At 38.8% G+C, this 14761-nt stretch overlaps 1 protein-coding gene across 2 annotated transcripts in view; it reads right to left on the minus strand.

Annotated features, from left to right (window-relative positions):
• Positions 1 to 377: 377 nt before the first annotated feature.
• The window catches only part of FAM185A (family with sequence similarity 185 member A), a 70222-nt gene continuing 55838 nt past the window's right edge, over positions 378 to 14761 (minus strand). For both annotated transcript variants that reach the window (XM_044920070.1, XM_021689667.1), the window contains one exon: positions 378 to 717. In XM_044920070.1, the coding sequence (XP_044776005.1) occupies positions 605 to 717 (113 nt within the window). In that variant the 3' untranslated portion in view covers positions 378 to 604. The remainder of the gene's footprint in view (positions 718 to 14761) is intronic.

Raw genomic sequence — 14761 nt, forward strand, 5'->3', positions numbered from 1 at the left:
AGATTATTCTGGGCAGGCCTGATCACATCAAGTGAGCCCTTTAAGAGCAGTTTCTCCAGCTGGTTGCAGAAGAGATCAGATATAGAAGCATCAAATGCAACATTGCTGGCTTAAAGATGGAGAGGGCCAACCGAGAAGGAATGTGAGTGGCCTGTAGAAGCTTAGAGTGATCGCTGACGGACAGCAAGAAAACAGAGACCTCAGTAGTAATCACAGGCAACTGGATTTTGCCAACAATATGGACAAGCTTGAAAGTAGATTTTCCCCCCCCAGAGCATCTAGATGAGAACACAGCCTGGTTAATGCCGAGTCAGGCCTTGTCCACCCTGAGCAGAGAACATAGCCATGCAGATCTCCTGACGTACAGAACTGTGAGCTAAAAATAAGTGTGATTTTAAGTCAGCAAGTTTGTGGTAATTTCATTACAGGGCAATAGAAAATGAATAGCTAAGTACAAATTTTCAAAAGGCCCCCACAAGACAATTCACCAGTATTCATTCCAATTTGTTGTTTTCAACATTTGTATCAACTGTGGTATTTGCATTTTTGTAGTCACAGATCTGCTAATCATTGTTAAAAATTATAAATACAACTCAAACCATTCTTAGTCCTGCAGTTTCAAGGACTGAAACCAGCTTTGACTTCTAAATTTTACAGTGCCTTCTGGGGCATCAGCCTTAATCCATTTTTCATGTTTGCTTGCTTGATTCATGAGCCCTGAAACATAAAATTGCATACAGTTATATCTTCATTGACAAGAGCAATATTTGACTACATAGATCTGAACAACACATCTCTGAAACTGAAAAATACTTTGGAACAGCAAAAATCTTAGAAAAGATAGTCTGAGTTGGGAGAGTTGCAAAGAGGTTACCTGGGCTTATTCCCTCCTTTCATTTTCTCAGAACAACTGAAAGGGAAGCTACTCTTTTTTTGTTGTTTTGTATGCAGGTTTTAAAGAGGTTTATTTAAGCACAACTGACAAACTGTAAGTGCTTCACATATGCAATACAGTAAGTTTTGACATGTAAAACTCTGTGAAACCATCTCTTCAATCAAAATAATGAATATATCCATCACTTCTACAAGATGCCTCCATACACCTTTGTCATCTCTTCCTCCTGCCCTTTCCCTGCCTGTCACCTCCAGACAGTCCCCCCAACACCCCAATTACTGGTCTGCTTTGTGTCACTACAGATTAGTTGCATTTTCTACAATTTTAATGAATTGAATCAAACAATATATATTTTAATTTTTTTTAAATCTAGGTGTTTCACTCAGCATAATCATCGAGATTCATTCACAGCATAGCAGGTATCAGGTAGTTTCCTGACACACATGATGATCAGTACTTTGCTGAATGCTCACGGGCACCCTGTGCAGCTCCCTCCTCTCCGGAATTCTCTCTTGTGAAATCTAGCAGTCCTGGTCTCCCCAGATGCTTAGTCTCTTCCCTGTCAGGAGTCTGTTGGGCTCTGTATCACCCCTTCCTGCCCTGCAGCCTGGAAACTCCCTCCAGGTAATATGCTGTAGCAGGCATAGAGCTCGACTGGTTTATTTCCCATCTCTCATCTAGTTCTGTTTTTTTCTTTCGATCAAGATAATTAGGGTGTTACACCTCCTCTAAAGTTCCATTGCCATTCTGGATTTAAGAGATCAGTCAAATCTGAACTGAAGAGACTTGTGAATACACCGTCTCACTTCCTTATATACATTTTCTTTGCTGAATCCAAGCACGCAAATCAGGAAACAATTCTTTTCTTTAGTATAGTTTTTTCCTTTGTTAGTACCATGTGATGTTCCTAGCTGATGAAAAGGTGCTTTGTACCATCCAATCTTCGTGCCAAGTGCCTCTTTGATACAAATTCTTCTGTGAGTTCTTGCCTTGCCCCTTTCATCTGAGCCATAATCTTGTCTATGTTTTAGAGTTCATTGCATCTTTCAAGTATCCAATGACTTCCTCTGGAGTTTTTCCTTCTACTTCTCTTGCTATATTTCAATTCCATCATTACTTCTCAGTAAACTGGTTAAAATATCATTCCTATTGGTAAATCCCTGTGTTAGAAAAATTAAAAAAAAAAAAAAAACTAAAACCCCCAAAACCCAAAAAACCACCCCAGGCCCAAATGGTGTCACTTAGACCGAGTTCCAAACAGGTGCTTAATATAAAATCTAACTGCAGTTTCAAACTCCCCAAAAATGTAGTCTTGGATGGTCATTCAGGAATTTTTCAGTCACTGCCAATGGGTCTGCCACAAGGGCCCTCTCCATCCCAGAGGAAGATGAGGTCATTTGAATGATAAGACCCCTTTGTTTTTCGCCCCCCTAGAAAGGGCCTAGCCTGGAACAATCCTTTTCTTTTGCTGATAACTTTCTTGCTCCTTTCCGCCTCTAGAAAAACCTTCCATTTTGTACAACTCCTTGGTGTGCCTCTCTACTTGCTAGGTGAGGTGCCGCCCAATTCATGAATCGTTTAATAAAGCCAATTAGATCTTCAAATTTACCTGGTTGAATTTTGTTATTTCATGGGAGCTTCTTTTTTTCCTCCAACTCTTCATTATTAAGGGGTTCAGTTCTGTCAATTTAAATGTTCTTCTTTTTGGCCTGTGCTGCATTTGGTAGGTCACAATTTCGAGGTACCTGCACCCAACAGTTTTTCTATAACACAGAATTTTTTTTCTAGTAATTCAAATAAATGTAGAGGAAAGAACCGGAAATCCTGAACATTGGTTGCTCTAACTTTATTATTTTTTCACGCTATTTGGCATCAACAGCAAAGCATCAACAACAGTAAGGTCTTCCCAACTATCTAAGATTTTTTCCTTAATATATTTAATTCATCGCCTCCCCAGTCATGCTTTTCTTGCTTACGGAGAGAGAAGCCAATCTACTCATTTCCTTTTGCAGCAGCAGAGGCTACCGTAGGGGAGGAAGACCTTCCCCTGCCCAGGGTTCTTCTAGCTGGACTTAGAATCAAACTGACATGAGACAGATTTACAGGAGAAAATTTAATAGGTGTACATATGAGGAATCCACACAGACATGAAATCCCAAAGACAATGATGCAACATGAAGTTTATATAAGCTAAGAAGAGGGGTAGGGCCTGAGGCTACAAAGGGGAGAAGACCATTAGCAAGAAAGTGAAAGGAGATGTTCTGAAAAACAAAAGTTGCCCTATTATGCAGGTAAGTTTCTTAGGTAAAGGGGAGTCTCTGTTACTAGCTCTCGGGGTGACAAAGGCTCTCCTTTCCAATGTAAATTTAGGCAACTGAGGGGCAGGCAGACAGCTTTTCCTGCATCTGCTGGGTTTCGATTACTTTTAACTTGAAATAATCTTTATCCCAAAGTGGTCCATCTTGGGGCAGCCCGCCCTTGGCCCTCATACTGCACTTAATGCTACTAACAAAATGAACAGACAGCAATTTTAGCCTGGAGACAATACTCAAAAAGCAAGGCAGTTTATACAATTCCACTTAGGTTACTTGAAAATAGCTTTCCCTATCTTGCCTATAAGTAATTTACTGAAAGCTCTTCACACTTTGGTTGGCCTGAATCTGTAGAGACTCTAATGTGTAAAATTTATAAATTCCTTCCTACAAAAATCTTGCAACACATATTGGAACTTGCAGTTGCAGAAAACATGTTCCTTATTTAATTCCCTTTGCCAATGATAATCAATGTTTTATTGGCCAAATGGGAAATGACTACCCTACCCCTATGTAGTTTGGCTTCCATTAAGGAGGAGGAAAAGTTTCTTTTCAGGACATGGTTTTGGGTGGTTTATAAAAATATTTATTTATTTATTTATTTGAGAGAGAAAGAGAACAAGCGGGACGGGCAGAGGAAGAGGGAGAGAATCTGAAGCAGACTGTGCTGAGCGCAGAGGCTGATGTGGGGTTTGATCTCAGGATCTGAGGTCACAAACTGAGCTGAAACCAAGAGTTGGATGCTTAATCGACTGTGCCATCCAGGTGCCCCTCAGAACATGTTTTTAAACTCCAGTGTTTGCTCTCTAAATCTGCCCTGTACAAATCTAACCAAATATATGAATCACCAGGTTCTTTTATTTATTTTCCCCCAAATACCTAGTTGAGAAGCATTAATCATTATTTAACCCCAAATATACCTGATCTAATCAGCACTAGTTGTGGACTATTAGATAAGGCTCTAAGTAGTAATCTGCAGAATTTAATTCTCTGGTTTAAAAATAGGCTTAAAAAGCTTCTTGGCTAAGGTGAGCTTCTCCCTTCCCCCGCCCCTTGTTCTGAGCCTCCACCTCCCTCTCCCAACCCTTATAACAGACTTTAACATTTGGTTCAGAAAGATAATTCTGGGGTGCCTGGGTGGCTCAGTCGTTAAGCGTCTGTTCAGCGTCTGCCTTCGGCTCAGGTCATGATCCCAGGGTCCTGGGATTGAGCCCCACATCGGGCTCCCTGCTCGGCGGGAAGCCTGCTTCTCCCCCTCCCACTCCCCCTGCTTGTGTTCCCTCTCTCGCTGTGTCTCTCTCTGTCAAATAAATAAATAAAATCTTAAAAAAAAACAACCTCATACCCTTAAAAAAAAAAAAGAAAGATAATTCTGGTGCTGCCTAATTGGCAGCAGATTTAATTTCAATGATTCATAGTTGGAGGATTCCCTCTTTTACATTATAAACACTACTGACCACCCACTATGGGAAGCACTACGCTAAAGTAGTTTATATCTTTACATTCAAAAGATGTATAAAGACACGCCAATATCCTCAAAAAGTTTACCAACTGGCTAGGAAAGTAAATCATACACTTATAAAACATGAAAATAATCACTCTGAAATTTTGTTATTTGTAATGCTTATTTCACAAATAAAACCTCTAACCACACACAATTCTATAACCAAATATTTTAATGTTGTCAACATCCAATAACTGTTTACAGTCTGCCCTTGACAAAAAAATGCAACCCCAGGCATCTTAACAAGTTATTACCGACAAGAAAATATTTTTGAGCTAGTTTTAATGGTTCCCATCATTTATATTTTCTCTCAATTACCTGGAATAATAACAAAATCAACAGTACTCTAGGTTTTGAACAAGCAGCCAACCCGTTTTGCCCAAGAAATATTCTCAGAAAGACTGTTCCTCAAATCTTTTGTTTAATCCCATCCACTGTATTTTTCATCTCAGACATTGTAGTTTCCATTTCTAGAAATCCAATTTTGGTATTTTTTAGAGCTTTCATGTCTTTGTCTTAGTTAACTTTATTCTATATTCTAACAGGTGGAATACAGTTATAATAACTCTTTTATTTTCTTTCTCTGCTCATTTGGACATCTGTATCTGTTCTGGGTGGGTTTCACCTGATATTCCCTTTATTATGGGTTATATTTTCTTGCCTTTTTGCATGTCTGATAATCTTTGGATGCCAGACATTGTAAATTTTATTTTTTTGGGTGCTGGATAATTTTTTTTTTTTTAAGATTTTATTTATTTATTTATTTGAGAGAGAGAGAGAGAAACAGCATGAGAGGGGATAGGGTCAGAGGGAGAAGCAGGCTCCCCGCCGAGCCGGGAGCCCGATGCGGGACTCGATCCCAGGACTCCAGGATCATGACCTGAGCCGAAGGCAGTCGCTTAACCAACTGAGCCACCCAGGCGCCCTGGGTGCTGGATAATTTTGTAAATCTTGAGCAGCAGGCAGAGGGAGAGGGAGAAGCAGTCTCCCCGCAGAGCAGAGGGCTCTGCGTGGGGTTCAATCCCAGGACCTGGTTCAGGGATGCAGTTAAGTTACTTGGAAACAGCTAACGCCTTTTATCTCTTTGCTTTTGTGATTTGTTAGGCAGTTCTAGAGGAATGTTCAGTCTAGGGATAATTGTTTCCAACAACTAAGTGTTCTACCCAATGCCCCATAAGTTAGTTTTTTCCAGTCTGGCAGGTGGCACAGACATTGTTCTTACACTGGTGTGAACACAAGGTTCTTTTCCCTCTGGTACTTTGTCCTATAAACTCTGTCTTGGTCTGTCTGGACCCTCATCATGGTCTCCTCAACTCCAGGAGTCTGCTGGGTTCCACAATGGTTCCTTCTCCCTGTGTACTACAGCCTGGAGACTCTCTCCAGGCAGTAAGTAGGGGCTCATTTTGTTTATTTACCATCTCTCAGTGATCACTTTCTCCCACTGTCTGATGTATAATGTCTTAGAAGCTGTTTATTCATGTATTTTTTCTGTTTACAAAATTTTGTTGTTGTTAATTTAGATAAAAGGGTTTATCAGTCTGTTTTATTCCACTTCTTGACTGGAAGCTTCCATTGTTTCTTTCTCTTTCTCCCTCTCCCCTTTATTTTCCCCCTCTCATTCCCTCTATTATGCTAACTTATTTTGAAATAATAAAGACTCATAATAAGTTGCAAAAATAGTACACAGAGGTCCTGTGTACCCATGAACCCAGTTCTCTCAATGGTCACATAATCATAGTGCATTATCAAAACCAGGTAATTGACTGGCAAAGTACAATTAATTAGACTACAGACCTTACTCACATTTCATCATTTTTTGCATACACTCACTTTTTTGTGTATACTGTCATGACATTTTATCACATTTATAACATTATAATCAAGATATAGAACTGTTCTATCACCACAAAGCAAGTCCTTTGTGACGTCTCTTTATAAAGAGTCTCATCCTCCCTCTCCTTCCCTAACCTTTGGCAACCACTTGTCTATTCTCAATTTCTATAATACTGTCACTCCAAAAATGTTATATAAGTGGAATCATACAGTGTATATCATTTTGAGACTGGCTTTTTTTCACTCAGCATGCTGCCCTTTAGTTCCATCCAAGTTGTATATATCAATAGATCATTCCTTTTTTTTTTTTTTAAGATCTTATTTATTTATTTGACACAGAGAGAGAGCACAAGCAGGGGGAGTGCCAGGCAGAGGGATAGGGAGAAGCAGGCTCCCCACAGAGCGGAGGGCTCGACATGGGGCTCCATCCCAGGACCCTGTGATCATGACCTGAGCCAAAGGCAGACGCTTAACTGACTGAGCCACCCAGGCACACCCAGATCATTCCTTTTTATTGCTGAATAGTATTCCATTATATAGACATACTATAGTCTGTGTAACCATTTACTGATAGAAGGGTATTTTCATCATTTCCAGCTTTGGGAATTACAAATAAAGCTATAAATATTTGTGTATAGGTTTTTATGTGAACTTAAAGTTTCATTTCTCCAGGATAAATGCCCAGGAGTATAACTGCTGGGCCATATAGTAGTTTTATGTTTAATTTTTTAACAAACTGCCAGACTGAAGTTTAGAGTGGCTGTATCACTTTACATTCTAAAAGCAATGTAGGAGAGATCCAATCTCTCATTATCAGTATTTTTTATTTTATCCATTCTAATAGGTAGTATTTCATTCTGGTTTTAATTTACACTTCACTAATGGCTAGTGATGTTGAACATTTTTGTGTTTTTATTTGCCACTGTATATATCTTCTATGGCTGCATTGTTTCTTAAATCTTACATAATCACACTTTTATGGGCACAAATCATTTTTTCCTCATTACTGGGAAGAGGTCATTCAGGGTAAGATTTGGCTGTGGTTCAGTATTTCTTAAGTGACCAAAATAAATACAAAAACAAAAACAAACAAAATCCCCAGGCATTACAAACAGAATTCATATGCTCTAAGATTAGGGCCTGCACTTTGATCTCCAGTCCAGGGAGTCAGCAAATTATAGCCCGCTGGCCAAATCTGGCCTGAGGCCTGCTTTTATGGCCTAAGAGCTAAGAATGACTTTTACATTTTTAAAGGGTTATAAAAAAAAACAAAACCAAAAAAGAATATGCAACAGAAACAAAATGTAGCCTGCAAAATCTAACATATTTACTATTTAGCCTTAGAGAATGATTGCAGATGAAAAGAAACAAAACCTGGTCTTTTTTTTTTTTTTAAAGATTTTATTTATTTATTTGAGAGAGAGAGAATGAGAGAGAGAGCACATGAGAGGGGGGAGGGTCAGAGGGAGAAGCAGACTCCCTGCCGAGCAGGGAGCCCGATGCGGGACTCGATCCAGGGACTCTAGGATCATGACCTGAGCTGAAGGCAGTCCTTAACCAACTGAGCCACGCAGGTGCCCCAAAACCTGGTCTTTTTTGGTAAACATTAACAAATGAAGTTGATGTCTAATTTCTATGACATTCCCAGTATCTTATACTTTAAAAAATTATGGGGAAACAAAAACACATTAAAAGCACAATCTGAAAGCAGTTTTTCCACATTAGCTCCCTGTCAAAGTATTTTTAAGCAGACAGCCATAAACCTATAGTATTCTTCATTCTCTTACTGAATTTTTTCCATGTCATCTTAAAGCACATTTACAAAACCGACAGATCCATGTGCTATAAGCTTGGAGAAAACTCAAACTTCAGTGTGCTCTAAAAAAAGAATTATTTCTATGAGTCATATCAAAAATCAGGTTTTTTACCCATTTGGAGGGAAAACACTGTCACTAGATCTTAAAAGTGGCATTCTGTGGGCTTAGTCCCATTTGAATCTCTTTTCCAACCCATGCACCAGTTTTCCATTATAAATCACAACACCATTAAATGTATAACTCTCTGGCCTAAAAACACGCTGAGAACTCTCTTTTGACTTGGTGGTCTAATCCCAAATAAATTAATTTTTTATATGCTTTACATTTCCAGTTTGACTAAAATAAAGAGAACCTAGTAGTATCACATTCTCTACTAAGCAGACAAGGACAAACATCATTTGGCTGGCAACAAGCTTTATCTCTAATACGCTCTAAACATTTAAACTGGGGGCTTTAAGACAAAAGGATTTTGTACTGCATGCAGTTTTGGGCTCACATAATGTCTTGATATACCACAGTGAGGTTTCATATCTAAGTTGATGAATCAAGACTAAAAAACCTAATAGAGAAGTCAATTTCTTCCAAGAAATACGTTACCTAAGCCACTCATCACTCATTAAATTCGCCATAAATGGGTAGAGCACGAAACTTGGAATCAAGGATCTTATAAAGATTAAAAAATGCTCTCCAAAGAATACACGCTATGCAGAGCTTTTAAAGTACATAAATGTTTCAGCCTCAGAGTCCTGGGCTTTCTTTTGACCTCAGAATAGCATATAATACTTGTGAATCACTCTAAGAATTGTACTATATACAGTTATTAGTGACAGCAACAGCGAAGGAAACCATGAAGCAGGAAATCAAATAAAATTACAAGGCTGGCACATCAAACCCTGTGGGAAGCCTGAGCCCTAGGGACTAATTTTTACTGGCATGGTTTTTTTGCAGAAATCATGCAGTACAGATACAATCCAGACTTCTTAGCAGTGAGGGTATTTCTGTTTCTATGCCTCATAGGCTCTGTAAGGAAGGCCCAGATGAGCTGAGCTCAGCTGCCTATAATAACAACTCACAAATAAAGCTGCTCATTATTTCCACAACTGGGTTTCATGTTGGAAATCTCCACAGAAAAAGCAATCTGCCCTGATTTTCTAGGCCTCTTAAATTATCCCATCCATTTGATCTGGGCACCAAACAGTTTTAGAATTAAAATGAAATATGAAAGTTTCTATAAACTCAGCCACTTGCTCATACAGCTCTCTCCAAAGAGAAAAACTGCTCTGTTTTTATCTGAGTTTCCTCTGCACAATTACTCTAATGGATTTAACCTAATATGAGAGACAATCTATAGATACATCTGGGGCTAATAGTACTCTACAAAAAAAGTTCTGCTGATCAGTACCTAGATTCTTATGCTGTGGGCAGGAAATAAACTTCATTCTGCAACTTGGGCCTTCCTGGTTTAGGAAGGAGGGAGGGGCTAGAGTATAAGACATAATAACATATAACACACAAAAACAAATACTCTTGAGGAACCTCATAATAACAAATGAAGTAAGCATTTATCTTCCTCATAGCATCCATTTATCTATTTCTTCAACCAAAATTTGTTGAAGGCTTATGTGTCTGTTGAGTTTAAGATAGATTACTGTGGAGTCCAGGCCACTGACCTCTTTCTTGTGAATTACTGCAGTAACATGCTAATTAGCTTTTCCTTCACTCACCATTGTCCTTTCCAATCTTTCTCCACTCAACATTCAGTGATATTTGTAATGCATAGATTTGGTTGTGTAAACCCTGATGAAAACCTTTTGGTGCCTTTGCAATGCACTTAGTATAAAATTCAAATCAGCCCTATATGATCTGACCCCTCCCAAAGTCTCCAGCCTTCCTTTATGCCACTTTCCCCTACTCTCTGTAGTCTAGCTATACTGCACTTCTCTCACTTCTTCAAACTCACAATGCTAGTCTAATTTAAATGTGTCACATACATGCTTTCATTATCCCATACAAACATTTAATACATTTATTCCACTTTATTATGTTCACTGATTTCTCTTGCTTTACTAGGATGTAAGCTTCTCAGATGACAGAGAGACCTTTCGTTCCTAGTTTCTAGCAGTGTCTGGCTCAATAATCAATAAAAGTTTGTTGAGTGCCTGACTGACCAAATAAAGGAAAATACAGAAGACAGGAGGAGGAGCTAGGCAAAGGAAAGATGATGTTTGTTTTTATTTTATTTTTTTAAGGATTTTATTTATTTATTTGACAGAGAGAGAGAGAGACAGCAAGAGCAGGAACACAAGCAGGAGGAGTAGAAGAGGGAGAAGCAGGCTTCCCGCTAAGCAGGGAGCCCGACCAGGGACTCGATCCCAGGACCCTGGGATCATGACCTGAGCTGAAGGCAGACACTTAACGACTGAGCCACCCAGGCGCCCTGATGTTTGTTTTTAAATATATTATGCTTGAGGTGGTACTGGTTTAGTGGAATAAGAATGGGCAAGAGAAAAGAGATCAGGTCTGCAGATACTGATATTATCCAGTGACAGACTAGTAAGTGTTCTTAAATGATTTAATGAGGTGTTTTTTTTTAATGGCTGAAGTGGTGAAAATAGGGTTTTAAAACTGAATTAAAACTAAATCTAAATTTACAGGAAGGCACATGATTCTGTGAGTAACATTAAAAAATGACAAAGTAACTTTAACTTCTAATTCAAAAATTCTTAATATATGTAAAATAATTTGATTATGCTATCATTCAGAACATTATTAAACAAATTTATATTATTGCTTTAGATTACTGGGACTAAAAAAGGTAACTCTACTGTCCCCTTATTAAAATCAGGAGATTAGATCACAAGAAGTTGATTCTTACTATATTTTTTTTAAACAATTTTTTTTTTTTAAAGATTTTATTTATTTGAGAGCGAGAATGAGAGACAGCATGAGAGGGAGGAGGGTCAGAGGGAGAAGCAGACTCCCCGCCGAGCAGGGAGCCCAATGCGGAACTCGATCCCGGGACTCCAGGATCATGACCTGAGCTGAAGGCAGTCGCTTAACCAACTGAGCCACCCAGGCGCCCGATTCTTACTATATTTAATACAGTTAATTTTCATCAAATTTTCACTATGTCGGGGCGCCTGGGTGGCTCAGTCATTAAGCATCTGCCTTCAGCTTGGGTCATGATCCCAGGGTCCCGGGATCGAGCCCCGCATCGGGCTCCCTGCTCCGCAGGAAGCCTGCTTCTCCCTCTCCCACTCCCCCTGCTTGTGTTCCCTCTCTCGCTGTGTCTCTCTCTGTCAAATAAATGAAAACCTTTAAAAATAAATAAATAAATAAAATAAAAAATAAAATTTAAAAAAATAAAATAAATTTTTTTTCACTATGTCACTAAGAGTCTGCCCATGGGGCACTGAGCTAGATGAGGGTGGGTGTACAGGTCTTATTTTTATTACCTGTTATGCTTTTTGTTAAGATTCTATGATTTTCAACAAATTACTTTTTAAACTTTTATGACATATAAAATGAATAAAGGCATACCTTGCTTTATTGCACTTTGCTTTATTGTGCTTTGTAGACATTGCATTTTTCACAAATTGAAGGTCTGTGGCAACCCTGCACGAAGCAAGTCTATTGGTACCTTCTTTCCAATAGCATTTGCTCACTTTGTGTCTATGTGTCATATTTTGGTAATTCTCACAATATTTTAAACTTTTTCATTATTATTACACGTTATGGAGATCTGTGATCAGTGGTCTTTGATGTTACTAATGTGACGGTTTTGAAGCACCACAAATGGCTCCCATACAAGATTGCAAACTTAACTGATAAATGTGTGTGTTCTGACTGCCCCATGGACTGGCCAGTCCCCCATCTCTCTCTCCTCTTAGGCCTCCCTATTTCCTGAGACACAACAATCTTGCGCCAACATTAGGCCAGTTAATAATCCTACAATAGACTCTAAGTGTGTAAGTGAAAGGAAGAGCCACACATCTCTCACTTTAAATCAAAAGCTAAAGATGATTAAGTTTAGTGAGGAAGCCTTGTCCCAAGTCAAGACAGGATGAAAGCTAGGCGTCTTGTGCCAAATGGTTAGCTAAGTTGTGAATGCAAAAGAAAACTTCTTGAAGGAAAATTGAAAGTTATGACTCCAGTGAATACATGAATGATAAGAAAGTGAAACAGCCTTATTACTGACATGGAGAAAGTTTTAAAGGTCTGGATAGAAGATCAAACCAGCCACAACATTCCCTTAAGCCAAAGCCTAATCCAGAGCAAGGCCCTAAAACTCTTCAATTCTATGAAGGCTGATGTGAGAAAGCTGAAAGAAAAAGGTTTGAAGCTAGCAGAGGCTGGTTCATGAGGTTTAAGGAAAGAAGCTGTCTCTGTAACATAAGAGTGCAGGGTGAAGCACAAGGGGCTAATGCAGAAGCTGCAGCAAATTATCCAGAATATCTAGCTAAGATCATTAATGAAAGTAGCTACACTAAACAACCGATTACACTAAACAACCGATTTTCAATGTATACAAACAGCCTTATATTGAAGGAAGATGCCACCTATGAATTTCATAGCTAGAAGGGAGAAGTCAATGCTTGGCTTCAAAACTTCAAAGGACAGGCTGACTCTCCTGGTAGAGGCCAATGCAGCTGGTGATTTGAAGTTGAAGCCAATGCTCATTTACCATTCTGAAAATCCTAGGGCTCTTAAAAATTATGCTAAATCTACTCTGTCTGTGCTCAATCATGGAACAACAAAACTTGGATGACAGCCCATCTGTTTACCACATGGTTTACTAAATATTAAGTCCACTGTTGAGACCTATTGTTCAAAAAAAAAAAAGATTCCTTTCAAAATATGACCGCTCACTGACAATGCACTGGTCACCCAAGAGCTTTGATGGAAATGTACAATGAGATTAATGTTCTCATGCCTGCTAATACAACATCCATTCTGCAGCATATGGATCAAGGAGTCACTTCAACTTTCTAGTCTTATTGTTTAAGAAATACATTTCATAAAGCTATAGCTGCCATAGAAAGTGATTTCTCTGATGGATCTGGGCAAAGTAAATTAAAAACCTTCTGAAAAGGATTAATCATCCTAGCGGCCATTAAGAACATTCACAATTCATGGAAAGAATTAAAATATCAACATTAGCAGGAAGAAGTTGATTCGTGGATGACTTTGAGGGGTTCAAGACTTCAGTGGAGGAAGTAAATGCAAATGTGGTGGAAAGAGGAAAAGAACTAGAAGCAGAAGTAGAGTCTGAAGCTGTGACTGAATTGCTGCAATCTCAAGATAAAATTTTAATGGATGAAGAGTTGCTTTTTATGGATAAATAAATAAAGTGGTTTCTCGAGATGGAATCCATTCCTGGTGAAGATGCTGTGAAGACTGTTGGAATGACAACAAAGAATTTAGAATATTACATAAACTTACTTGATAAAGCAGCAGCAGAATCTGAGAGGAATCATTCTAATTCTGAAAGTTCTCCTATGTGTAAAATACTATCAAACAGCATCATGCGTTACAGAGAAATCATTTGTAAAAGAACCAATGCTGCAAAATTCACTACTGTTTTTTTTTTTTAAAGATTTTATTTATTTATTTGAGAGAGAGAATGAGAGAGAGAGAGAGAGAGAGCACATGAGAGGGGGTAAGGTCGGAGGGAGAAGCAGACTCCCTGCCGAGCAGGGAGCCCGATGCGGGACTCGATCCCGGGACTCCAGGATCATGACCTGAGCCGAAGGCAGTCGCTTAATCAACTGAGCCACCCAGGAGCCCCTTCACTACTGTTTTAAGAAATTGCCGCAGCCACCCCAACCTTCAACCTTCAGCAGCCACTACCCTTATCAGTCACCAGCCACCAACATCAAGGCAAAAAGATTATGACTCACTGAAGGCTCAGATGATGGTTAGCATTTCTTTTTTTTAGCAATAAAGCATTTTTAATTAAGGTATTTGCATTGTTTTTTTAGACACAGTGCTAATGTACACTTTAACAGACTACAGTATAGTATAAACATAGCTTTTATATGCACTGGGAAACTGAAAATATGCAGTGGTGTGGAACTGAACACACAAGATCTCTGAGGTATGCCTGTATTTAAAACTGAAACTGATCTCCTGAAGACACTCCACTGCTACCACCACCACCACCACACACTTTTTCAATGTCCTTTTCAATGCCATTCTGGTAAGATTTGAAAGAAAACTTCACCAGCATTAATTCCCCCTTTTTTTCTACTGTGTACATGTATTTACTGTATGTATACAATAAATATTTTAGAAAATAGTATCAACCATCAGTGCAGCCAGAGGTAATCAGAAAAAATGTGCAAAAGCCATTCACATTTCTGGGACTGAGAATTTGTTGTTTTAAAAGAGTAAGTTTACA

Source organism: Neomonachus schauinslandi, chromosome 12 (genome assembly GCF_002201575.2).
Source record: "Neomonachus schauinslandi chromosome 12, ASM220157v2, whole genome shotgun sequence".
NCBI classification, from domain to species: domain Eukaryota; kingdom Metazoa; phylum Chordata; class Mammalia; order Carnivora; family Phocidae; genus Neomonachus; species Neomonachus schauinslandi.